Source organism: Coturnix japonica, chromosome 3, assembly GCF_001577835.2.
Source record: "Coturnix japonica isolate 7356 chromosome 3, Coturnix japonica 2.1, whole genome shotgun sequence".
In the NCBI taxonomy this organism is placed as follows: domain Eukaryota; kingdom Metazoa; phylum Chordata; class Aves; order Galliformes; family Phasianidae; genus Coturnix; species Coturnix japonica.
In genome coordinates, this window is record NC_029518.1 from 11,072,004 (window position 1) to 11,099,853 (window position 27,850).

The following is a 27,850-nucleotide window of genomic DNA, read 5'->3' on the forward strand; positions in this document are numbered from 1 at the left end:
GAAAGATCTTTCACCTCTAAGCACGTTGTGATGTCAGCATATTTGCCATCTGCAAACAATCACTTTAAAATATTCGCCCAAGCTACTGCTCTTAGAAGGCATGCTCCAAGCAAACGTGCTATACCTTTCTGTTGATCTCTTAAGACTCTTCACTTAATCTCTTTTTAATCAAAGTGTCGTCAGAAACACTGAAAACAGTCAGGTTATGAATACAGCTTATGAATATTGCTTCATTAGTTCCTTACACTCTACCCTTACCGTAAGTAATGTCTAACTTCGTAGAGGCACGAATGCGCACACATTCCTGATTCAAATCAAATTTGTATGATGGTTTGCTTGTCCACAAGTCCAGTGTTAATGATTATACAGTAATGGCCATAGTCATATTAGCAGTAACACAAATTAATACTAAGCTAATTACGTAAAATAGTGCTCAGCAACTATCTTTAGATGTACTGTGCCACATGAAAGGTTCTGCAGTATTCCTGTGTGAAGAGTTGCCTCCTGTGTTTAGTTGGAACCCATCTACTAACTTTATGCAATGCCCTGTAGATCTTATAGGGGAACAGACAAGTAACAGCCAACTCTAGTCACTAATCCAAGCCACACATCATTTTGAAGACTTGTATAATTTTCCCCTCTTGGCTCTTTCCAAGCCAGATGCCTGAGATTTCTGCCAGCTGAAGACAGCAAGTTCAGTAGTTTATTACCCAGAAGTTGTTTGAGACTTTGATGATCCCTGTTACCCTTCTCTGACACATTCCAGTTCTGCTGAGTGTTTTTGACCAGAACTGTGCTGAGTACTTAAGATGACAGCAAACCACGTCTTTATACAGCAGCATACTGGGATTCTATGGTTAACTTTTGGTTCACTTCCTAATCATTTCCAGTATTTGATTTGCTTTTTGACCACTAAACAACAAGCTAGTGCTTTCATGGAACTATCACTTATAACCCTAAGACCTTGCTCCTAAGGGATAACAGCTAGCTTGGACTTAAAAATGAAAAATATTTTTCTTCCAGATAGAAAGTCCCAGAAAAGCCTCAGGAATGTGTCTTAAATGACACTGTTACACTAGGAAAGTGATTTATTATTGTTACAATTAAAAAAGAGAAAAGGACTAAAAATGGTGAGAAAAGTCCTGAAGTTTTTTATGTAGTGCAAATACAGAAAGACCAGCCACAATTGTTATCAGATTCCTATGCTTCTGTGTTTAATTGTGTTCAATTGACACGTGCATAATAATTGTATAGAAAACACGAACAGTACTTCCCCATTCTCACTGATCAGAGGTAAGTTTATACACTGTCTTCAGTTACCTTTCTGAGAACATGAGACAACTGTTCTATATTCATCAACGTTTAGTTTCACTAAATTTCTTTAAACGAAGTGTTTTGTGAATATATAAACAACTGTATTAAAACTTTCATATCAACTTATTCTGATAGCAAACTACCTGCAATCACATTCTGATGTGTTGGCATTTAATACCCACTCCACATTCTGCACAGTTAAAGGAGTTTATTTATGCAGAGGACCCAGAGGACAGGTTTACCACCACATATTCTTTCAAATTCCTACAGCTCACTGTATTTAAAACTCACACCACTTAGCTGTTATGGTTATTGACTTAGTTAAAGCTTTGAAATGTTATCTGCCTGGGAACAAAGCCATTCCATTCTATTTTACTAAGATGAAGATGGCAAATAATAATTAAAACAATCGAAAAAACAACCAACCAAAACAAGACAAACAGAACTTTTCAAATCTTCTTGAGTGTGATCCAGAATAGACCTACACAGCCACAAATAAAGAAAATAAAAAGAACTGAGGGTATCCACACTACTGAGAAGCACTTTCCTACAGTTGCTTATAATATTCTTATTTAGAGGCAAACAGACTGCAACAGAGCCACGGTCAGTGAAGTAACCAGTCTGCAGAATTGGTCTGTGAAAGAACTTTTCTCTTTATGCTGACCATGAAGGCACAGAGCCTCTGCTAGCTGCCTAGGAGAAAATGCTATGACACTGCTTCTCCATGTGACCTAAGCCAGGTCTTAACAGTCTTTCCCTATTTTAATAAATCCTCTCATCCTAGATGCTCTTTGACATTCACTATCTAAAAGACTTTACGATGTGCAGTAAATTGTGCATGATAAAGTTGTACTGACATAAAAAAAATAAAAATTAAGCTCTATCATTTATTTAATGTACTTGGGTATCAACTGCAATATGTCCCTCTTGTAAAAAAGAAGCCACATTTCAGTAACGTAGCTGCTGACCCGACAAGAGATATACTTGTTCATAGCCCATTCTTGCACTTTGAATAGTCAGAGCAAACATCATGGGAATGCAGGTGAACACAGTTATGTATGAAAGTAAAGCTTTGCTCACGTTCACAAATTATCTTTGTTTCAAGATAATTTCATGAGTATTGCACAGGAGTACAAATAAAGTTCTAGAAGTCTGTACGCTGTGGGTCAAGATGGAGAAAACTGGAAACAAGACATGTGTGGATTTGGCATTCAGGGACGTGGTTTAGCAGTGGACTTGTAGTGTTAGGTGAATGGTTGGACTTGATGATTTTATAAGCTTTTTTTTTTTTTTTTTTTTTTTTGAGAGTAAGTCAAAAGTCATGAAAGTCTTCCACATCCAAATGATAAAGAAAGGGAATACCAGAAATATTCTTTGCGGTACTCAGAAGAACCCAAAATATTCTCAGATAAAGTAGAATTCAAGTCAAAAAGACACAGGGAAACATTCCTTACATGACTAGTAATGGTGACCACTTTTAAGCATGCAGACACGTTAAACAGTATATTGCATTGCAGTCACCACATGGGTCACCTAATAAAAAGATACTAGGGTCAATCTATAAACTACTTGGTGTGGTCTCACTGCCAATATTTTACTGGCAAATCAAACCATGATGACAATATAAGTAGTTTACAAAGTTTCCATTATTATCATTATTATTGCCTGGAAATGAGACATAAACTAGAAATATGACTTTCCACAAGAATTTGAAAGGAAAATGTTTGCTTTGAGAAATATGAAATAAAAAAACCAATTCAGGTTGTATAAGTTTTTTTTGACAGGTCTCAAGAAAGATTAAAAAAAAGTCCAAGAGGAGACAACTTCTTGCATTTCTATTGTCGGAAACAGTTTTCTCTGAAATGCAGGCTGATTGCACTATTAGGAATGCACGACCCACACTTAATACTCGTTCAGTAAAGGGCTTTGTATAAAAATACAGGTTTGAAGATGCAAAGAAGTATGCATCCCACAAAGATAAACCATTCAATCCAGAAATGACAGATTGAAGATCTGCCTAAAAAGTAAAAAAGCATTCAACTCATAAAGGGCTTATCAATTCAAGAAAGTGATACAGAACCTTCCTGAATCTATTCTTTACAGGCACAATGAAAATTTATATGCTGTACCTATTGATGTCACATAAAACAATATATTCTTAGAGAATTGATAGAAAAAATACATGAAAGCTCATCTTCATAGTCAGAAGCCCTCTGTATGTGGTAGATAGTATATAGCAAAGATGGATGCAACTCAGTTTGCTCTAGAACAATCATCAAAGGCTTGACGCTCAGTTTATCTCTTTGAAAAATAACCCTGTTACTTTCATTGTAAAAAATTCCAGGCCACTCTATTATACGCTTGTTTTAGCTTTTCTAAAAATCAGTAATTCTTTCTCATTTCAAAAATATTCTTCTGTAGCCATTAATAAAGCATCCCTTTTAACAAATACTCATTTGAGTACCAGTGTGACTAAAACACGATTAAAAAAAATATCAAGTTCCTTCAAGATATCTGTAAGAAAAATCAAGTAGCTATACAAACTTTGGTGGCCATCCGGCTGTATACTCACCCATTTCTTGTCTAGTACTGCAGATTCCTGTTCCATACTTTTGTAGTTCTTTGGTTACAGTTTTCAAAGCATTAGGATCTGTTTCTGCAAAGCCGAGGTAGTTATAAGAACCCATATTGATTACGTTCTTGATAGTTCTTCCTGTAAACCTATAATCAAAGCAAATTTTAAAGAATGCTGTGACCCTTCTTTGCACTCAAAACAAAAACAAATGAAAAAATTCCCACCAAATTTTCTTCCACTGTCAGATTTCCATTTGGAAATCCTTATAACATCAGCCTCTTAATGAATAATTGTTGCATCCTGCTCACAAGCAGCAGAAGAGCTGTAGATAGCAATATACCAATATTAGGTATTATTGTAGTTCGAAGGAATATAACAAATGTTGTAATATTCTGGCTAAGACGTTATAAATGAAGCATAGGCAGCTTAGACTGATACAGGCAGTCAAAACTAGTTTGTTATGGTACCTTACAGTTTTCATTGCCAAACAATGTTCAGAAGAAAAGGGACAGACTGCCAGAACTGTACTGATTTCAGAAAAAAAAGAAGTGCTGATGTATACACTAGTTGTGGATCTAGGTATGATGCACTAGATGCATTTCTTCCATGCTTTGTAGATATATCAGGATGAACATTTACAGAGCTGAAACCTGAGGAGTGTCAGCTGACTCACCTAAATGTCCAGTTGTAATCATCTGTGACGCGTTCCATGAGGTCGAACTGCGGTCCTGGGACACTGCAAATTGGACGATTCCAGTTATCACGTATTCTCATATAGAGGTTTCTGGTGTAAAAGTTCTCAAAATCTTGATAAAGTGGCACAAAATCCTGGTTTGAAAACATGCACAGGGTTACATTGCTAGGAAAATGTCTGCTAAGGAACTCAAGCCAATCCCATTACATAGGAAAAACTGACTGATTAGTATGCAGAAGGTTACAATCAGCACATATTCTTATGCTACAAACAATTCCAATCAGCAAATATCTTTAATTTCTTTGACATACAGAGGTTTTTTTTTTCTTCTGTTTTTTGTTTGTTTGTTTTTTAATTTATTTATTTAAATTTCATATGGTCCAGAAGTTGGCATAATTCTCCAATCCAATCTTTATGAAGGTCAAGATGAAGTCACAATACTTTCACGTCCAGAATCCAGATTTCTCAAATGGGGCCTTCTGTTACGCACAGAGCACATTCCAAACCTGAGATCAACAACTGGTTGTATCTCAGTAAATGTCTGATACATTAAAGCAAGTCCAGTGTATCTGGAATGAGCACTGTTGGCCAGACAAGTTTGGTTGACTATAAGTTTCTATCTGTGGATTTTAATTTGGAAAATAAACTAACAGGAAGGTACCAAACAAAAATATTTATCTGAAACCCTAATACAGTCATATTAGACACTGGATAGAATAAACTGGGAAAAGAAAATGACATGATATGCAGGAGACTGGAGAATGAACTGAACATGTAATGCCTGGTAGATGGTATGGAGATTTGACCAGCATGTCTGAAAGCAAAATAGTGCATGAATAGTCAAAACATGAAGTGAATTCAAAAAGAAAATAAATACATCATATCATCACGATATTTCATTTGAAAATGCACGTATATCTTCAAAAATACAAAACAGAAAATCTTTTTCAAGAATTTTATACGTAAGAGGAACAAAAATACTTATTTGCATTTTTCCATTCACTATGCCAAGTGTTATTTTAAATTACAGTGCAACCTGGATAGGGAAGATGGAACAATAAAAAAACTGAAACAAATTCAGAATGCAATTAAGCTTGCTGAGATGCAAGTTTCACTTTGGAATATGCAGGATAGAAAAGAATCTAGATGAGGATTTATACAAATTCAGGCTACATCCGCTTTGCGCGAGGACAACAATTTCCATATGTTCCATATGTAGAAATTACAAAGATGTTGGCTCCACCTAGCCAGATGGGAAAAAAAAAAAAAAAAAAAAAAAAAAATTAGGGATAAAGAGATTTGGAGAGATGATGTATTTAACAGTAAGGGTTTTCCCAGTTTTCTTTTTCTATGGATTAAACGAAGACACTGAGATACATAACTTCTTTTTCATACGTACTTTTTGTTGCTCTCTCTCTTGTGCAACGTTACGTTTTTCTAGTCCCCAGGCTCTCATAAAATCTCGCAGGTAGCCAAATATTGTGCCCACTCCAAAACCCACGAACGTAAGAACAGCAACATACATTGGTGCTTGTTCAAAGTGCTCAATAAACGTTTTTTTGTGGAGAGTTCCATTTGTTACACCATTCTTCTGAAAATACAGAACAGAAATTTGTGACATCTAAATAAAATAACACTTTATTGGATCAACGCTTATGCCAAAACCTTAGATCTTGAGGAAAATATTTGTGTCTACTATGCTACAAATCCAGAGAGGTATTTAGACCTCTCACCATATCAGCTAATGCAACCTATCCTTGAAGAAGAGAACCTCTAACACTGCACTTGGTACTGATCACTGCAAGTATCTTCCATTTTCTTTCCTGTCAACCAGTGTCTTCAATTGCAGATGTCTTCAGCACCACTCCCATGTCTATTTTGAAACATTTGAATCTTATGAAAGACTAGCAACACATTATTGTGTAATTGGACAATTATTTCAAAGGTGATTAAATAGAAACCACAATATTCTCTTTTTGCAAGACAGAACTATAAAAAGGGAAGGGCAGCATTGAAAAATCACCCACTTCGAGCCTGACGCTGCTTCATAAAGTCTTGTGTAACGCACTAGAGAAGCTATCCTATACACAAGAAATCCTGCCTAATATAGGACATCTTTACCATGATGCTCCTCATGATCTGAGCAAGTATTCAAAACAGCAGTGATCCCAGCCTTTTATTTTTGTTTCAGTTAAAAAAACAAGAGCAACAACAACAACAAAAAAACCCCCAGCCTTTAAATACTTCCAGTTACCTCATCCATACTTCTAAGGGTACTTTAAAAGAGGCAATATGCATGGACACGTGCACATTCTTTGTCTGCTGGAATTAGTCACCCTCTTGCAAGAGATTCACAAATGTGTGAACAAAATTATTTGTTGTTAAAATACACTAAATCTCCAGCAGTTGTTAGTGAAAGAAGTTATTCAATCGCAGTCTTCTCAGATCAATATATTCACAAGGTTATCAGATTATTCTTTTGAATGGAGGCCATCCACTTATTTCCATAAAGTATGAGAGTATTTTGCTGTTACTTTCTAGTGACAAACAAACACAAAAACAACCACTTTTTGCCTGTGGAATGAATGAGCTTAAAAAAAAAAAAAAAAAAAGTAGATTATCTATTGATACAGTGTAGCAAGCTGAAATACAATAAATGAAATACAAGTCAAGTCCTATGTCAGATAAGACTCAACAGATATGTGTGCAGTACATCACAACACTGTATTTCACTAAGGACTAAGCTAAGCCCCATTACCTTACATGTGTCATGGACTAAGAGCATACTTATGGTCATCTATGGTAATTCCATTGACTTTGTACTTTGTCAAGTTGTGATGATGTGATAATGAACCTGGGTTCAGAAGAGAGAATTAGCATGATGATTCCGTTTTTACTAATCCACTTTATTAATAAAACCTTACTATTACATATTTCATTTGTAAAGCAACTAAGAAGCTTTGTCTTAGACTTCTGCATTGCAAAACTCTTCTGCAACACTCTTGTGCTATGGAACTCTTGTTTCAGCCATGTTCTGAGCTCAGCTGCTCACACTTTATGCATTCAGCATGGCATATGTGTTTAAAGATTTAACCACTGTCACCTCCTATTCTTATGGCAAACAGCTAGTAGTAAACTGCACATCAACAGAAGTAAAACATTAAGTGGGTAAAACAGGGGGCATTCTTTCCATCCCTGAAGTTCGATAAAAGACTCCAAGTGTTCAAATAACCAAAGTAGGTGGATTTGACACTTCTAGGGAGTCATAAAACTGGATGCTTGTGTGCTGTACTTCAGATCCAAGCACTGAGCTAAAGATGACTGAATATCTTGAATACATTCAATACTTTCAGCCAATCTAAACAGTCAGTGGATGAATGCCAAATAGGTATTTTCTATTATGTTGCCATTCACTTTTCACACGCTATCATAAAGGAGGAGATGAAATCAGACTGTGAAATTTAAGCACCTAGACAGGAAATATTGTTGTCAGGCTGTTGCTGGCACCATAGTAAAATACCACAGATCTCTAAAAAAAACCAACAAAACAACATCACTCTGAAGTGGTTAAGGGGAAATAGTTACACAGTGGGTGTGAGGTTGAATTGTACACTTAGTATACTACTACTCATAAGAAAACCTGCAGTAAACAGGACCTCTCTACACCCATACCTCAACTCTAGCAATTCTTTGCAGATGGTGAGGGAAAGGTTCTAAAATAGATATAGTGATTGATGCTTTCCTTAGTACGTTCTCCCAACTTCCAACAAATTGAGTCTTGGATATTTTGTGATCCTGAGACTATATTATCACATTTAATAGTCACTGGTGATACCATGGATATGTTCTCATTTTTGAACACACAAATAGTTTGGGAAAAAAAATAAAAAACTTGAGTTAGTCTGAAAAAGAAATTTTTATTAGGTAACTGATATTTCACTTAACAAGTTACTTTACCACCATTGCCTTCCACTCAGTTTTTCTATTCAGCAAATCATGCTACCTGTAATTTTCTCTACATCTGTGGCTTTTGCTTCTCCGTTTATTCCTTTTCAGGTTGAAGAATCTTAATCGATTTGATTCTAATCAAGTGTCTTTGTTCTTACATATTGGAAAAAAGTGAGTAATATATATATTCTGTCTTTTTACGATGGTTCACTGTTCTAGAAATATCCCTTAGTAATAATAGCGTATCCTTCCTTATCTGCGACATCTGATTGAGAGTAGCCTGCCATTTATGCATTCTCAGTATCCTTTTCCACATCCAACTTACGCATTACTTTTTATTTACTGACATGAGATTTTGTCAACCATTTTATCTTCATCACATACTACCATGAGAACTTCCTGCAACTCTTGCTATCCAGAATTTATTTTTCACTACCCTGAAAAATGCTGTACTGTCAACAGCTATTGTCAACAATTCCCCCTTTTTTATTTCATTTTTTTCCCCTCCAGAGATTTGGTAAAAACATGAGACAACATAATTCCAATCAGAGATCCCTGAGGGACTCAATTCCCTGCATCTCCCTGACCAAAGGTTGTATCTTTGTAACCCTCCAATTCTATGCTGACAATGCCAACTTAAGCAGCAGCCCAGAATTGCTCAGCAACTTCATTCTTCGGAAATCTTGAGTAAATATTATCCTTTGTGATATGCTAATCTCAATTTTATTGTCTTGTTTAAAAAAATTCTGCTGATGTTCCAAAACAAAATGTTTTCTCAGTAGTTTGCCACAGATTAAGTGTACTTTCTAGGCACAAACACAAGGAATCCACCAAAGCAAGGAACAAAGATAAGGACAGTAAGCAATAGATGAAATTAAAAAGGAACACATATTTTAATACTCAGCTCAACAAATCCAGGATTCCATCAGCTTTGTTGAAATAAAAAACAAAATCAGGATTATAACACTTAACTTGCTTGTGCTGAGTCTTTACTTAGCTTACCAGATCACACCACCTTCTACACTCTTGCAACCAAAGATTGTACTGGCACCCCTGCCTCATAACCTCTGTCTGCAGTGCAGTTATACAGAATCCTTGTTGACAGATCTGGCAGCAGCCTTAAACCACAGTTGCAAAGTGGTTTCCAGTAAGACACTCACAGCAAGAGAATTCTTGGGTAAAGTTTTGATGCCAATTAAGTCAATAAGAGCAATTCCAGTACAGTCAGTAAAGTCAGCTTTAAATGCAATACATCTCATAACCCTGTATTGTGCACTTTACTAGTGAAGAGGTAACCACTTACACTGGTATCATTTAGGAGTAAGCCCATGAATGGAATAGAGAGGAGGAAGCTGAGACCTGAGAGTCCATGTTTTCACACAAGACAATTTTGTAGAAGCAACATACACTGCAAAGAAATCCAGAAATCACAATCTGCTTCTTGAAGCCTCTCCTTAATTAATATTTTGCAAGCTATTATGATTACAGCTACTTTCCGTAAAGCAGTGATAGTTGTGAAGAGCTAAATCCTTGAGCTAAAGCTACTAGGAGAATAATAAAGTCTTTGTCTTTATTTTCTCTCCTAGAGAGAACTGATCCAGAAACAGATGAAGCTTTATTTTACTCTTCCTCTATTTAAGAAGAGCATTTCATTTGTTTCTGGATCAGATGTTATCTTGTTGCATAAAACCTATAAAAATGCAATGCAAGCTGAGTGATCCACATAAAACTGACATGACAAACGCGAATATGAAAGGGATAGATGTTGTAAACCATAAATCAAATGACAGCCACATTTGACCAGTTTCTTCCAGATGCCAAGAAGCCATTGAAATCTTGAGTGAATTAAGACAGTGCATTGCTACAGCCAAAAAGTGATGGGAGCACAGACTGACAATCACTGATGAAACATCTGGTTGCTTGCAGATAGTTTGGTTTTACACAGACATTTCCTACCTGACACTGGAAGAAAACATCTTGAGGGAGGGTCCTAGATGCAGGTGATTTTAGACGTGTGCAACAACCAGATGGAGACACAGGACCTTCACATTCTTGTGCCCCTCTGGAGCAGAAGCTGAAGCAGTGATACTTGTTCCATCTCAGCCATGAAGAGGGTCTGGCCTGCCTGCATCCCTCTCAGAGCTTGCCACTGCATTCTCACAGTTTGAAGTGGCTGATGTGCAGCTCTGTCATCTACAGATCTCCATCACTGGCAGGCTGGTCTCAAAGAATGAAAACTATTAAGTTCTTTGCAAACCAGGTATAATTATTGCTTTTTCTCAGAAACACCATGCCTTGGTATCCACTAGAGACTGAAGAATTCTTACTGATTGTATGAAGTCCCCAGGAAAAGAAAAGGGAAATTACAAAACACATTACACTTTACAAAAACAGAAGTTTCCTATTATGAATATACTCTTGACACAAATTGGGACCATTTCACAAGTCTCTTCAGTTACACACTTTACTATGTGTTGTGGTTTCACCTCTGTTACATTTCAGACCTTACAGACTCAATTCTATAAGATACAAACTAAAAACAGCTACAGGGAATTCACAGTTTGCTGAACTATATAGACAATTGTAAAATTAAAAATAAATTAAAAACAACATTCTTAATTTAAATCTGATGATTAAAAAAAACGATCCAGCACAATTCTTGACAGCATATTATGGACAAAAAACAAACAAGGGATGAAAAGACAGAATCTTCACTTTATGCATTTGTGACACTTTTCAGTCAAGAACAAGTAAAATTCCAGCACAAAATAACAAGTCCTGCAATACCAACTATTAACACTGTGAAACTACAGCTGTAAATGACAAGAACATACAAAATATACTGTCAGAAAAAATTGTTATATAATTAGGAAAAAATTATTTTCTATGCAGATATTTAGACTAAATACTGCGAGGAACACTTGTTTCAAACTCAACACTGACTGTTTTACAACCTCCTTTCTCTGGCAGACTAATATGGTTGACATTGTTGTGGGTATTTATTACAGGCTGATTGAGAGGTGTAAGTTGATGAGACCTTCTAAAGATAGCTAAAAGTAGCCTTACAACCACAGACACTGGTCCTCACTGGGTACTTCAGTCACCCTGATATTTTGCAGACACAGAGTCCAGGAGGTTTCCGCAGTGCATTGAAGATAATACACTGATGCAGGTGGTGGAGAAGTCAAAGAGGACAGGTGTGCTGCCAGACCTTGCTCTTAAAAATAAGGAAGGAATGGTTAGGATGTAAAGGTCAGTGGCACCCTTGAGATGGTGGAATTCAGGATCTTGAACAGAAGAAACAAGGTGGTAAGAAGTATTGCAATCCTGGACTTTAAGAGAGACAACTTCAATCTCTTCAATGATCTGCTTGAAGTTACCCCATGGGTTAGAGCACTGGAAGGTAAGAGAGCACAAGAAGGCTGGCTCACATTCAAGCTCCACTTCCTCCAAGCTCATGATCAGCATGCATCACAAAGTGTATGAGATCGCGGAGAAGTGGCAGAAAACCTTCTTAGATGAGGAAGGAGTTCAGAGAAGAACTCAAAGGGGAGAAGAAATTTCATGGAATATGGAAAAAAGGTCTGTCTACTTGGGAGGAATATAGGTACATATCAATGCGTGCAAAGGGATGCAGTGAGGAAGGCTAAGGCCTTCTTGGAATCAAATCTGGAAAATGGACAATCAGACAGTTACTAGAAATAGTTAACACGGGTTTGTCAATGGGAAATCATGATTCACCAATGTGGTAGACATTAATGACATCATGACCAGCTGGGTAGATATGAGAAGTGGATGTTTTCTACCTCGACTTCAGCATTTTCAGAGGTAAACTTAGGAAGTGTGGGATAGATGAGTGGACAGTGAGGTGGACTGAGAACTGGCTGACTAGCAGAGCTCAGAGGGTTGTGATCAGTGATGATGAGTCTAGCTGGAGGCCTGCCTGTAGCAGTCTGACCCGAGAGGTAGAGGAATCTCCTTTGGAGATATTAAGAACCTGTCTGAATGCTTTCCTGTGCAACCTACTGTAGGGAACCTGCTTTAGTAGAGGGATTTGACTAGATGATCTCCAGAGGTCCTTTCCAACCACTATGATTCTGTGATATAGCATTTAGTAACTTGAACAGCAATCTACATGAAGAATACATGAAATTTAATATCAGAAGAACATCTCAGGGCATATTAATATTGAATGTTACTTCAATGTTGAATATTCAAGTTTCAATTAATTCAATAATCAATTAATATTGAATGTTATCTTTAATGTTACTGATGACCTCTAATACGCTGTTGCAAACTGTAACTAATACTGGATATCATGCAGAATTTCAGTAACAGCTCCATTGAACTGAATACTGATTTTTAAAAAAAAATGAAAGTATTATTTTTTGAGTGCAACTTTGGAGGCTGAAAGACACTAATAAGTAATACCAGGAAGAAAAGAAACTGCTAGAAATGAGAGATAGCAGTCACAGGGGATTTAAACTAGAGCAGAGATGAATGTGAAATACAAACAGTTCATTGCCTTAGCTTTGCAAGTTTTTAGGCAGATAATCACACTCATTCAAGATGCCTCAGCCTGGTGTTTCAGGATATGTATTTCTAACCCTGCACACACTATGGGTACCATGTATTCTAGCACCATCAAATGGTTAGTTGCAAGTACTAAATAAACTGTCTACTCTGCGCAGTTTTCTCCAAATCTACAGGACTGCAGGTTTTCATCTGGTACAAATTAAATACAGTAAGAACTGCACGTTGCAGAACAGTCAGAAGAATGTCTGTTGAAATAAAGTACATCTTCCTATAGCACAGAAGCTTAGATAGATACATAGATGTGGGACAAACATGAAGAGTTTCTCTGGAGAGCTTCTATGCCTGTAGCAAATCATGAAAATATAACACAACGATGGGGACAGTAAATAGGACATAAATCTGAGAAAATTCTGTTTTGAGCTGTAGGTTTCAGGAACTGCTGTATAAGTATGTAGTATCCAATACCAAACTGTCAAACAGCATAAAGGGAAAATAAATAGTAATGAATAAATAAAATAAATAGTAATGAATAAATAAATAGTAAATTATTCCAGTGATTATATACATTCGTTACAAGCAATAGTAAGACACACTAAAATGAAGAAGTATGTAGAAAGCCTGACAATGTTATTACTCTACTTGCCCTTGCTCCCAGAGAATTCAATGTGGACTCAATTCAATAAAACTGGAAAGGGATGAGAGCAAATATGAAGCTTAATAATTTCAAATTATTAGAGACATAACAATGAAGTTCACTAACCAGAGAGACACTTACAAACACCAGAAGGTATTTCCTAACCTTACAGCAATTACAGAGTAGAAAGCCAGGCACACTGAATCAGACAAAAGAACTGGATGAGGTGCTTAGGTTACAGCAATCCTGGCGTAGTTCCCAGCCTTTGAGTTGCAGCAAGTGTTTGCTATTATTTCCAAAGCTCATAGTGAACTACAAGAGTCACACTGCCCAGCCACATCAGATTACTTCCCTGCCATTCATATCCCATGGCTTTGGTTTTAAGAATGAGTGGGGGGAGAGGGGAGAAGGAAAAAAATACCAACAAAAACAGGTTGAAGTGATACTGTCTCACTTTGTGCACATCACTAACAGCAATCTACTGACACAGAACATTTCTTCCAGAAATGACTTAGCATTTAGGAAGTCATTGAATTCAATCAATCAATCAATCTTCTACATATTTTCACTGGGATTGAAACTGTAAATAAATGGAAAGATATCTGATATCGTCTAACCAGACTGTTAGTGATTTTATGGGCCATGCTTAAAATCTACTTGAAGCAATCCACCAACTCAGTTTCCTACATAACAGCTTTGCAAAGAACACAGGAAACGTTTTAACTAGCATCAAATCACTCTTCACTCAAAATTCCCCTGTGAGGAAGACATTGCAGGTGAACAGACAGATCTCATGCACCAACTGGCATGACTGGATCAGCACCAAATCCCAGTGCATTTTCCTTTGCTTCAGCTTCAAAAACAGTGCCAGGCCATCCCCTTAGCTTCCAAGGCAATGGCACCAGTTTTGATAAAGGCTTCTGGAAGTTATAGAACACCATGTCATTTGTGAAAGGATCATTAACCTTATTTCTATTGTTCACATTTCTAATCCCCACATTGTGTGTCATTAGAATAATATGCAGGTTGTTTCAATCATTCTGTCAGGAATGCAGAGGTTATGTTGAAAAGGTGTGTTCTCCAAGACATTCCTGTTATTGCCAGGAATTAAACAGCATATCTCAGAAAAGCTATGGCAGAAAAGATCATTGCCAGTTTTGTTAATGCAGTCATTTTAGACATATTAAAGGCTTATATTATACTTTCTAAGGTAATCTAATTAATTCTTACAGTGGTATTTAAACACCAATTTCCAGGCGCACCATGGGCAGAGAGAAAAGAGAGATGACATACCAGAATAAAAAAGTTAGCAATTTAATGATGAAAAAAGTAGAATTTCTCAAGGACAACTAGAAAAGGGGCAATCAGGATGTGCTGCTAGTTTCACACGTAGGAGGATTAAAAACTCATTATGAAAGAAAATATACAGCTACTCAGACAAGGTTCTTTTCTGAGCTAGAAGAAAATTCAGGCATCAGAAGGAACTTCAGGGAAAAAAGACTGAGTATAAAATGACATATTTTTATATAAATATATATAAAAAGAGTATAAACTCATTCGTTATATAGCACATAGCTTTTTAGGACAAAAGAATCTGAGGAAGAGGAGAGAGAGAACCAACTCATAAAGGTGGATATAGTCTCACATTAAATTAAGTGGGGAAAAAGGATGAGAAAATAAATAGCTTGACTCTTTCAAACACAAGAGCTGTTGTTTAAACAAATCAACAGGAATTCATTCACAGAATACTTAAGTAATCTGGCAGAAGTGCATGTGTCATAACTGAACTGGGATGGATCATACCAAAACTGGCAGCAAAACTGGCATACACGATTGTATCAGCACAACACTTAACATAACAAAGTGACATAGCCTGCAACCTATCTCCCCTCAAGTTATGTCCCGAGAAGCCTAGATAAGCTTACAGAATAACCTCGATTCACCAACTAGTGAGACTTTACTGAAGGTTATAAGCTTTACTTCAGAAATCCTGTTTTGTTTATAAAATAATCCCAATACCTGTCATTAGAACTTTGAAATTGTCTCATTTCACATGGACATTTAATCTGAAACAACATTTTGTAGGAATGGGTTCAATAATATCACTACACAAGCTGCACAGTGTTAATTCTTTCTTTGTGTACTTTTAATAGAATCCCTAAATTAAATCATTACAAACTTTTCAAGTTCTTGCCATAACACATTTTTTTTTCCTGTGTGTCCTGTCATGGGATCTTGATTTATTTGCAACAGAAGTGTCATTATTAAACAAACTGGTTTGTGCCAATTATTAGCATGTTTTATTTCCTGAACAGGGATGTCCAGATGCAGAGGACAAACTAATATAGAGGAAACAGACTAGCTTTAATTAGCCAATACTTGAAAATACTGTGAAGAACACCAAAGAGAGATTGCAGGTGAAATTCAGAGCTAACAAACTCAAAGCAGAACATTTCTGAAAAAAAGAAAATCTCAACAGGATAGTATACAATACTACATCACAAAGCACTTATGTTTTTTTTCTTAGGGGTTTCAAGTATTATCACATAAAGATCTGAATCAAAACTGTAATCAATATAGTAAAACCCAGTACATTTATGGGAAGATTACACAAGTTCTTCATATGTTGATTTTGAGACAACAATTAGAAATACCATCAGAAACAGAATCCTTGACTAATTGATATATGAGGGTGATATGCTGTAATAACTCAGACTACAAAAATAGAAATAAATATTTCTGTAGACTACATAGAATATTCCACAGAATAAAGTATTCTTAGGAGAGATGTCAACCTGCTAAAGGAAGATGGATTTCCAACTTTTTTTTTAATAACTAGGGAAAGAACTATGAGGTTTACATTAGCGTTGACGATGTTTAAAACCCACAGATGACAGAACAAGAGTAATGAGAAGAAATACAGTACAGTATATCCTCCACTTGCACTTTCTTGTAACGTACCAATACAACGGTTACATACCAGAAAGCTGAGTGAGATTCCTAAATATCAAACAGTAAGCAATTAAACAGACAAGTTACATACGTTACAAGATAATCATGCAAGAAGTCTAAATGAAAATCTTAAGACAGGATTCTACAGAATCTTTTAATCCATTTAAAGGACAAATATAGTCTGATATTTCATTTATGCTTGGGCCCTAATGCAGAAAAGTTGTGTATTTTAAAAGCTGATAATAAATTAGTTTATTATTCTTCAGAAACAGACACATCCTTCTGTAGCTATATATGTATTTTTTTTTGTTCAAAAAAATATCAAGAAAAGGTTATTTCAATCTGCTGTGATTATGCCCACTTTATACCTTTGAGGAACTCACAGGACCCTGGTGCCGTTCAGCCTGGAGGAGGCTCCAGGGAGACCTGGCAGTGGACTTCAATATCTAAAGGAGACTATAAGAAAGAAAGGGACAGACTCTTAACAATGTCTGTTGTGATAGAACAGAGGGAAATGGTTTCAAATTAGAACACAGGAGATTTAGACTGAATAATAATAATTTTAAAAATATTATATTATTATTTTATTTTTTTACAATAAGAGTGGTGAGTCACTGAAACAGGTTTCCCATAAGGGTGGTAGATGCACTGTTCCTGGAGACATTCAAGGTCAGGCTGGATGGGGCTCTGAGCAACCTGATGTAGCTGTGGTGTCCCTGTTCATTGCAGGAGAGTTGAACTAGATGGCCTTTAGGGGTCCCAACTAAAACAATTCTGGGATTCATGGACCCCAGAGATGGCACAGTAAGTCCTGCAAGATGCATTCTATACCCACTGATTTCAATTGTACAATTGACTATTATAACTTACAACTTGATGACTTCTTAGTATTTATCTAATTGTAATGATGTTCATTAACTGCTATTACACTTGCTAATTCAATCTTAGAGCTCATGGTGAAATGTACAGTACTTCAATTACTTGAAAATTAATAAAAATCTAGAAATAAAACGTGCATGATTTTCAGCACATCACATAATAAAATTCTCTTTATAAGCTGTTACATTAATTATGCAAGTCCTAACACTGAAGATCAGAATGCCTTCCATTCTCTCATCTGAACTAACCTCTTCTACTCATTATATCTGCAGAAATTACTCAAATACATTCTGTCTTCAGGTTTTACTGCAGTCTATGTAGACACAGACAACAAGGGAAGTCCTCAACCCAACATGTTGTACTGTCATAAGCAGATACACATCTATCCACAGGGATACCCGCAGGAGCTGTGGTTCTGGATGAAAAGAGAAAGACTATGAAAAAAGAATACCAGAAATTCAAGATACAAAAATCAGGTGTAAACATACTGCAAGAAAGGGATGAAAGAAGTACAGTTTGATTCGAAGAAAGGCACATTTTCAAACAAAAAGCAAGCACCAAAAATCAATATGAATTTGCTTTTGCATATGAACAACTTTAACTTCCTTTCTAAGAAAACAGTGGGTTACGTTAAGTTACTTCTCAGTTTGCAAGTATCCTCTAATAGCTTTTGAGATTGTAGTCCAATTTTAATGAAATCTGATGGAAGAAGTGAGGTTCTAAAAAAATGAACTTTCCTGAAATCTTCAGAAAAATCTAATCTTAATTCTCTCTTGTCCATCTGGCAAGTGAGAGATAGGATAGTAAACCTGGAATGCTCTGGAGAGGTAGAAGACTCTGGACACACAAGATAAAATCACGCTTCTTTATTTCCATCATTCATGGACTCTTGATGAGAAAAAGTCGGATATACTGAATAACTCCTTCATCCAGACTACATTATGTTAAGTAGCAAAACTCCATTCTGCTCAGTAAGAGGAAAGTAAAAACCCAGTTAGAGTTTCCCATCAGCAGGGATCTATGAGGCAGAATTTTGTGTCTACCAGTGGAGCACTGGTGAACTTCAAAGAAAGCACAGCTGAACCTTCAGGAAACAGGTAAGGGTGCAAGCACGAAGCCCTAGAGACTTGAAAAAAGGACAAATCTGGAAAAAGCAGAACTTACCAAAGACAAAACTAGGTAAACAGTCTGAGTTACCTTTTTAAATAATTTCCTCAGTTGTGGGAGAACCTGATGTTTCCAAGGATGCCCCTTAATCTTTGTTTCAACCAGCAAAGGTTGGCAGGAGATCACATAGCCTTCTCCAGCCAAGCTGAACTCCTTATCTTGCCTCTGAGACATGAGGCTTCTGGCTCACAGCAGGTCTGCTGACCTCCCTAGGACACTTCAGCAGTGTCTTACCTCTGTGAGAGGCGGAGGCTCTGTAATCAGGCTTAACTCACTAACAGAAGTAGCCCGGCTTAAGTCTTGCTGGCATCTGCAAAGATGGCAGTTTATACCCCCATTCAGTGTTACAGTCTAATCCTCTTCATGTTTTAAGGGTTCCAGGTTAAACTCAAGTTAAAAGAGAAATGCATTTATTTTTTTTTTCCAGTGGGAAGGAAAGAGGGTAAAAGTGGTACAGCCTTTCTAAATACAAGCTAAGCGCTCAATACATGCAGTTTCATTTTCAAAGAATCTCTATAACCCACAATATGGAGGTAAAAGAGTAGTTTCAAAACCAAACAAAAAGAACACTGTAAAAATTACCAAATTAACAAATACCCAGTTACCAAACTGGGATTCTATCACAGACATGTTCTAAAAGTAGGTCGGGCTAGACTCACCATATACTTAAATTGCTTGTAAGCAGCATGATTGTGCCCTACACCATGCCTAGACAACAGCTGTGAAACAGTTCAGTAGTTACTGAAGATATACGGGAAAAAGAAGGTATAGAAAATAAAAGTATAGTAACGTTTAAGGTTCAGGTTATAATGCTTGTCTTGACTGGAACAGAAGTGTCAAATCTTCACCCTGGCTCAGGTTCACCACATAATGCAGGTTATTTGCATTAGAACAGAACACAAACTCTGGAAGGGTAAAGTCATGACAAGAATGAAAAACATTTGAAGTGAACATTCCTGTGCTGCCAGGAGAAAGGATCACAGACCACAGTATTTCAAAAGATTTTCATTTTAGTGGCAGTCATTACAAAAATTTGGCCACATAGTTTGTAAAGAAAGACTTGACTATTTCCACATTCCATCTATGTCCGCCAGCCTGTGCGGTGAATGAGAGCTAAATGTTAACCATCTTTCCCTGTGTTTCAAACCTCAATAGAAAAATGCGGAGGACTTCTACACAAAAACTGCAAGTCTATCCTCATTCCCTAAGATCCATACCAGATACTCCTACCTTCCCCTCTCCCTACAGCCCTCAAATCTGCTGTCGTTAAGAGACATCCTGCAGAGGTGACCACGTTTGCCCACAAGCCCTATGCTCAACTTTGGATTTGGAAAGAAAATTGTAAAATTAAAGTATTTTCTTAAAGTACATGTCTTATAGCATGTTTAGCCCAGACAAACAGAACAAAGGAGTTGCGAAAAGTTACAAGATTATTCTAGAACTATCCTAGAACAGTAGTATGGTTAAAAGCTGGCTGTGGCAGCTACGGCAAGCATGGCTCCTTTTATTACAACTCATGCTCTGATAAAAATGTTCAGTCAACACTAAAGTATTTCATTTCAGAATATTACATGTTAGTCAATATAAACGCTATCAAATAATTTGTTTCTGTAGCTACTTTTGTGTCTGTGCTGTTCAGTAGTACTATTTCTTTGCTATTTGCAAAAAGGAAAGAAAATAATCACCTCCCCCTTTTGAGACTGCAGCTGCTCACTGACCTACATCTTCCTGTCCTTGTGCCATTCCTACCCCTCTGTTCCTTGCCTTCATCCTGGCTGAGATCACCAGTCACAGGCTCAACCCATCTACCTTTCACCTCCTCTTGGCTTTCCCTCTGTAGCCTCTAGCTATACCAGCACCCCAGCGAGCTCGGCACACCCCTGACCTAGTTCTCAGGGTGCACGCTCTGCCTCAAGCAGCTCCACCTCACTCCAGCTGAGCACTACTGCACCACTGAGCACAGCTTGCTCCTCAGAACAACCAAGCTAGACTCTCCAGTTCAACCACTGCTTTATCTCACCACCCCATTTCCACCCTGCCTAGCCAATTTTCACCTGTGAGAGTGCTCTTTATCCCTTGCACTAACACAGGATTTACTGACCTTAAGTTAAAAGTGAGAAGTTACAAAAGTTCCTGTTTTATCTTCACATGGTTCCTTGCCCATAATACCATCTCCCAAGTTCTCAGATATTCTACCAGGTAGCTATATCTTTCTCATAAGCATGCTTTTCTCGTAACAGATGTTTAAGTGGGATGTAAACCAAACTATTTGTAAGTGTAACCTGCCTGCCTTATGATCTAGACAGCTTTGTATGTAATCTGAATATGCTAACTAATCAATATTAGATTAATTAGATAATGCAGCTTCTTTTTCCTATTCCAAAAGTTACCAGTCTCCACACAAAAGCCATACTTCTGGTAGCACTAGGGATATCCTTTCAGTCCCTTGCATGTGGGCAGTTTAAACTTCAAGACTCAACCTTATTTTCAAAATACAAAATATTTCAAAGCCCTGGAAATGTTATTACCCATTAAGCTGCTAGGATATTGTTGTTTAGGAGCTGTACTAAATCTTACATGTTGAATGATATGGACTGAAAAACAATCAGAAATCAAAAACTCTTGATCCATTTTGCAATGATCTGCCAGAACAGACGCAACTCAGGTGTGATCACTTGCTTCAACCATGGCTGAATGAGCATAATAAAGAAACAAGACACTAGCTGTTGTATCAGGCTAAGACAAAAAGCTCATTGCCCAGTAGCCTACAAAGTAAAGTGGTTCACGTGCTTCTACTATGAGTTTTAAGATATTATGCCAGAAGATTTATCACCAGACTTTGTAACTCTCACTATCAGCATGATCTGATAGGTAAATATGTTTCCTATTCCAAGAAAATATGTTTGGCAAACATGATTGCCGGCACTACAGATTGCATTTTTTATACCTTTGCAATAATAATTCATTGCAAAACCTAAGCAAATCCTGTGGAAAACTGATGCTTTTTTTGGTCCAAGCAGATAAGCAGGCATAACACAGACAAGAATGCAATGCTCTATGCAATGCTCACAAAAATGCCTTTAAATGCCAGCCATAAGCCAGGAAGATGTAAAATCTGAACAAGGCCAACATAGGGATAAGTAGCAAACAGTGTAGTTTGCAAAGAAATTAGTCAGTAAGCCATGGTGGTTACCTACTGAGATTATGTTTCTGTCTTTATGTCATGCCTTAAAATATGTCTCACTGAAAAGGGGCAATATGTGATCAACAGGAGGCAAAGTGAAATCATGCAGTCGTTGTGAAATGTGTAAGCACCAGCTAGATGATAATGATGACTTAGAATCTGCTTACCTTCAGACCAGTCTCCTCCAAAGATGAAGAACTAGTGCATAACTGAGTTAGAACTGAATTGCTTCAGATCAACCGATAAAATAGCTTTTATTTAAACTTAAATTTCTTTGGGTAGACTGCTAGAAAATAAATACCCTATGAGAAATGAAACCAAGCTGCACTTTTCTATCCTGGCTTAACCAAAGCAACTAGAGAAGTAGACAGGTAAGCAGCTTTATACAATATTGATGACAAATCACTGATAAATTGAGAAGGCTGATGAAAATCCTCCATGAATGAAGGAACATTTAATACATACTGCTCCTATGTGTACCAAGTATTTTACAAGACAAGAACAGAAAATACAGTCTTTATCTCAGAAAATTTACAATCTAAATAAATTCCACAGAAATGCAATGATATTTGCCACGCAGAAATGAGTTAGAGCATAAGTAAACAGAGCTATGTGAATTCTGGGTATAATAAATTCTTGCTTTGTACGTGTCTCTTGTTGACTGACTTTTCTACCAAATACAGCACAACTCACAGATGGAAAATTCCTCTTATTTGGGACACAGACCAAATCCCTCTTCTACTAGAAATTCTCCAGGGAACAGGAGGAATGAGTTCACCCAGCAGCTTCTCCTTAAACAAGGAATCTGCAGAGCCTTTTTTCCTTCACCCAGCTGCCTACTTTAAGGAAAGCTTTGTCAAATCAGAATGAAAACGGCTGACAAGCTCACAAGTTGTTACGGAGCTGACAGATGGCTCCTATCACTATGTGCATCTTGTTACTGTAGAAAATCAGGCCCAAATAAACTCAGATTACTGACTTCTAGCACAGCTACATAGATAACCTTACTTTTTGCCTTTTTCCCCCCTCATACAACACTCTTCTTCTCCAATCACATACATTTTGACACCAAGTCAGCAGGGAGTAAAAATAAGCACACCTATGTTTCCAAAAATCAGAATAACTTGTCATTGAAACTTTCCTCTAAGCATTAATATTTCTTTAACAAAATCATAGGATTGCAACAGAATGTTTCTCATCGGGTACACAGCATAACAGCCAAAAAAGCCGAGGTTTCTGCTAACAATAACAACTGAATGAATGAAAATGTAAGCTTTACTCAGCCTACACACACACACAAAATAAAACCAACACAACTCTCAGCACATATGCAAAAGTTAAGGAGGTTTCCAATTATGCCGAATTACAGATACAAAACCAAAAACCATCCAACTACATCTGCAAGCTTTAGAATATTTTCCACCTACTGAGAAGCAAAGCTGTTTTTGACCTTCACTTGCTTAATTTAATCACACTGTTCTAACATAGATGTGTTAACATTAATATTTTCAAAAGTATTAGGTAATTGATACCTTGGGTGAGACTGGGGGGAGATATAAGCAGACAGAGCTCAATTTTTGATCCATTATGCTTGATATAGGGTCTTGTTCATTGCTAGCAAAGAGTTCAGAAACTTCCACTTTAGGAAAGCTACCAGAGATGGAACTCTAATGCAAAACCCACAGCGATTTACTTCCCAAATCAAAAAAGGTGATGTCAGGGCTTCTTCTATACAGTAAGACAGAAAACAGGAGAGCTTTCCGTTGTCAGAAGAAAAAATTTAGGAAGAGCCAACACACTGACAAAGTACAGAGAGAAGGTGCTGGAAACAGATCAACTTGAGAAAGAACACTATGCAAATAGAGCGAAAAGAAAGGATCTTGCAGACATCACTTAATACTGATAACTGGTGCTGTACTATGTCCTCTGCTAGCTTTCTATGCTGAATACCAATGCCTAAAGGCCAAGATTTTGCAGCCAGCCTGCTCACCTATCCATACTTACTATAGACACACAAAACAAACAAACACAAGATAGCTTTCTTGCAGACCTTTCCATTCATACACATCTCAAAATTAACACAGACAAAATTGATAAACTATCCATATCTTTAAAATGTGCGTAGATTTTAAGAACAAACAGTTAGGCTTAGCATGCATTAACAGCATAACTGTCTGTCATAAAACCATGATCTCATGGGATGAAATGAATATATATATATTCTTTAAAAGGTGTATGTTTTGCTAAGATATTATCTTTGTTTTGAAATGTTTATTCATTCCTACTTGGTTACGAGTAAGAATCAGACGCTGGAATCAATGGTTCGGAGTTCAGCTTTAAGAAATACTGTTAAGAAACATTTAAAGTCAAAGCCGACTGACAGATAAGTTCCACCCACGTGACTTACTTCATTCACTATTTGATACAGTAATTTTACATTTCTCAACCTGGGATTGCACAGGTCTGTAACACATGCACAATAGAATCTACTTTCTAATGCTCCTGATATAATCACAGATGCACCAATCCAATATTTAAAGGCTTATAAAAAGCCCACTATTGGCTCTTATACAACCTTATGCAGGTGGAAGGCAATTGAGGATGGTGGCTTATAGGTGGGGGACCACTGCGATTAGAAGAGAGGAAAAGGGTTGGTGATTGCATCAAATCACTGTTTTGTTTTCTTCACAATGAAAACAAAACTACAAAAGCCAACAAGATTTCTCCTATGGGTATTAACACTCCCCAGCCTCCCAGACAACCCCAGACCACCCACACATGCAAAACAAAAAACTGTTTATATAACAATGATGCAAGGAAAAATTGTATGGTGACAACACAAAAGAGTGACGCCTTCTATAAAGAAGATACAACATCAACAGATAGGCAGACAAATAGATATGTGCCAGAGTAAAACACTCCCTTTGAGCATGCCTGGTATCAAGCAATTGCCAGAATTCAAAAGCTCATACTACTTGAATATGAATAATAATTAAAAAAGCTAAGAGAATGCATTGATTTTTCAAATGGTTACTTGGATCACAATAACCCTTCAACAAAAGCTCCCTCACCGCACTGTTCCTGTGAGTTCTTTCGTTGTTTGGTACTTGTATCTGGACTGTGCTTGCAGCTCTAGAAGTGAGGCTGATCAGCAAGTGGCCTGAGCAGGAGATAAGTGTGATCAGATCACAGCACCGGGATTCTCTCTGAGAGCAGCTGACAATGAGATAAAAGCTGACAGTCACAGAAGGTCCTGAATTTATTTCTCAGGTTATATTCCCTGGCCTCTGTGGTTCCTATCTCAACCACTACAGTTACTGACACATGGCTGCTGATGACTCTAACTGTAAGTGGATCTATACAGATCTCCATCACAATGCTGTGCATAACCAGCAGCTACCTTTACTTCAATAAGTTCAACCTACAGGGGCCACAGAAGGAGAAACGTTTCAGAAGATGAACCCTGAGTTTTGAGGGAACACAAGGAAAAGAGGGCAATTTGAATATGAGGACAGACCGTGGTACCCTCTTGCAGAACAACCCCAAGCTCAGGAATGTACAAATGGCTGTTGTGATTCTAAGAATAAGTCAACATATGAATGTGAGAGCAGCCCAGCTGAAGTCTCGTATGCAAGACCTGAAGACCACATGAATCATCAGCAGTGACAGGAAAGCAGAAATTCTAATGGAAGTTCCCGGAGGAAGCAGAATGCAATGTGATGTCAGCTAAAAAGGCTTCAAGTCTCTGTTTTTCTTCCCAACTCAACATCCATCCTGCAAAGACAACTCTCTCAGACAATGGCCTCATAAAACTTCTGTTCTGGTGTATTAAAAAAAGTAGTGTTTTTTTCTGTGGTAAAATTAGCAGCCAGGAATAGTAAAAATGACCAGGCTCTGCCAATGGTCATTGCAGGGAAATTTAATTTCCTGATTAGTTGCATGATGCTACAGTCTCGCCACAACAAATGCTAATTTTACTTAGGAAGAAATTAAAACATAAAGATCCTTCAGAGAGTTCATACTTCTGCTGGCAGCAGAAATAGATCTGCATAGCATGATAAATTAAGGGCTCTTTATGGTGGCTATTACTATATAAAACAGGATTTGAATCACCACTGCTCATTTGCAAATGGCAAGCCGTGAGAAGCAACAGGATGTCAAACATATTCTGGCTTCAGTTAGGTTTTAGACAGACCTAGACAATCCCTAAGCAACCATTACCTTATTCTGCTCATTATACTCATGAACTGCTTCGGCAATGAAATGCAGTCAGCTACATCCCTTGCTAAGAACGTATGTAGAAAAATATGTATTACCTTATCTTTTCTGAAAGCTATATTGCTGCTTATAACTTTCAAAGGTAATTAGTTTCAGTGCTAGATTCATGGCTTTCATTTTTAACTTGATTAGTGAATTACTCTAATGAGCAAGAGTAAGCTCCTGCAAAAAAAAACGTAGTGTTCTACCTAAGTTGTAGACATAATCATGATTTAAGAGTTTAATACACATAGAGTGAGAAAGGATTCCTGGGGAATACACAGCATTCCTGGGGAATACACAGCATTTTCCAGAATAAGTGTATCACAATGATTAAGGAGACAGTGCTAACGCATTATTTTAGACGGTCTGAAAAATAAAAGGGTACATAATCACCTTCCAGGCGAAATTACCAAGCAAGTACATTTGTTTCCTGAAGGAATGACTTGAAATTAAGCAGAAGGGTTGAGATTTTAGCTGTAATTTTGAGATCATTATTAATGCTGGCCAAATTGTTACTCTCTAAAAAACCACCATTTGGGCAAAACGTATTCAAAAGACATAGACTAAAACTCCAGTAACTTTGTGCATGGCAACAGTGACACTAAATGAGATCTTTGAGTTGTTTTTCTTTCTAAATGCAGATAGATCCTCTGACACTTGACATTCAAAAGTGATTTTCCAGAATGCAGAAGTCTGAATAGCATTTAAACGAATATATATAGCTATCTCATCAAGTAGGTACCCACAAGAACCCAAGTGGACTTCTGTAAAAATTCTGTCCATCCAGAGAAATTCTGTCTCCTTATACTATAGGATCACAGACCCACTTAAACTGGAGGAGTCTGCAAGTCTTGGGTCCAAGCCTCCTGTTCAAAGGCAGGACAGCATCAAATTCCCAGCAGGCTTTTTCTCAGAGGTTTGCCCAGCTAAGTCTGGAAAGCCTTATTCTGCAGGTTCCAGAGCAGCCTGTCTCAATGCTGTTACCTGCACCTTGAATTTTTCTTCTCTTTGTATATGAAAACACCCCTGTTTCAACAACCATTGTCTCTTTTTCTCCTGTGCACTTCAGTAAAAAGCCTTACTCAGATCCCACAGCCTCTCATCATCGCTGCAGCTCCCTGCCCATCCTTGGTGGCTCACCACTGGAGCCAGTCCAACTTAGAATCATAGAATTGTTTCAGTTAGTCAGAAGGGACCCTTAAAGCCCATCTAGTCCAACTCCTCTACAAAGAACAGGGATGTATGTGGCTAAATCAGCATGCTTAGAGCCCCGCCCAGCCGGACCCTGAAAGCCTCCAAGGACAGGGCATCTACCACCTCTCTGGGCAACCTGGTCTCACCAGCACAAAGTAGAGGGGCAGGATCACTTCCCTTGCTTTGCTGGCCACATTTCTTTTGATGCAGCCCAGGATACAGCTGGCTTTCTGGATTGTGAGGGCACATTACTGGCTCACATCCAGCTCACCATCCACCAGTACCCTAAGTCCTCTTCAGCAGGGCTGCACTCTGTCCTTACATCTCCCAGTTTGTAATGATAGTGGAGACTGCCATAACTTGGGCGCAAGACTCTTTTCTGTGTTAGTGGGTGCAAAACTGATTGAAGCATCCTAGATGTCATCTAAAAACTGTCAGGTAACAGTACCAGCTACGCTCCTGTTAATACAACCCAAGATACTGATAGTCTTCATCTCTGCTAGGCTGCCCTGC

General features: G+C 37.5%; 1 protein-coding gene across 5 annotated transcripts in view; it reads right to left on the reverse strand.

Annotated features, from left to right (window-relative positions):
* Positions 1-27,850, reverse strand: part of SPTLC3 (serine palmitoyltransferase long chain base subunit 3) — a 189,743-nt gene that overhangs the window by 41,189 nt on the left and 120,704 nt on the right. For all 5 annotated transcript variants that reach the window (XM_015857154.2, XM_015857148.2, XM_015857153.2 and 2 more), the window contains 3 exons: positions 5,983-6,174; positions 4,563-4,717; positions 3,887-4,035 (listed from right to left, as the gene is read on the reverse strand). In XM_015857154.2, coding sequence (XP_015712640.1) covers positions 3,887-4,035; positions 4,563-4,717; positions 5,983-6,174 — 496 coding nt within the window. The remainder of the gene's footprint in view (positions 1-3,886; positions 4,036-4,562; positions 4,718-5,982; positions 6,175-27,850) is intronic.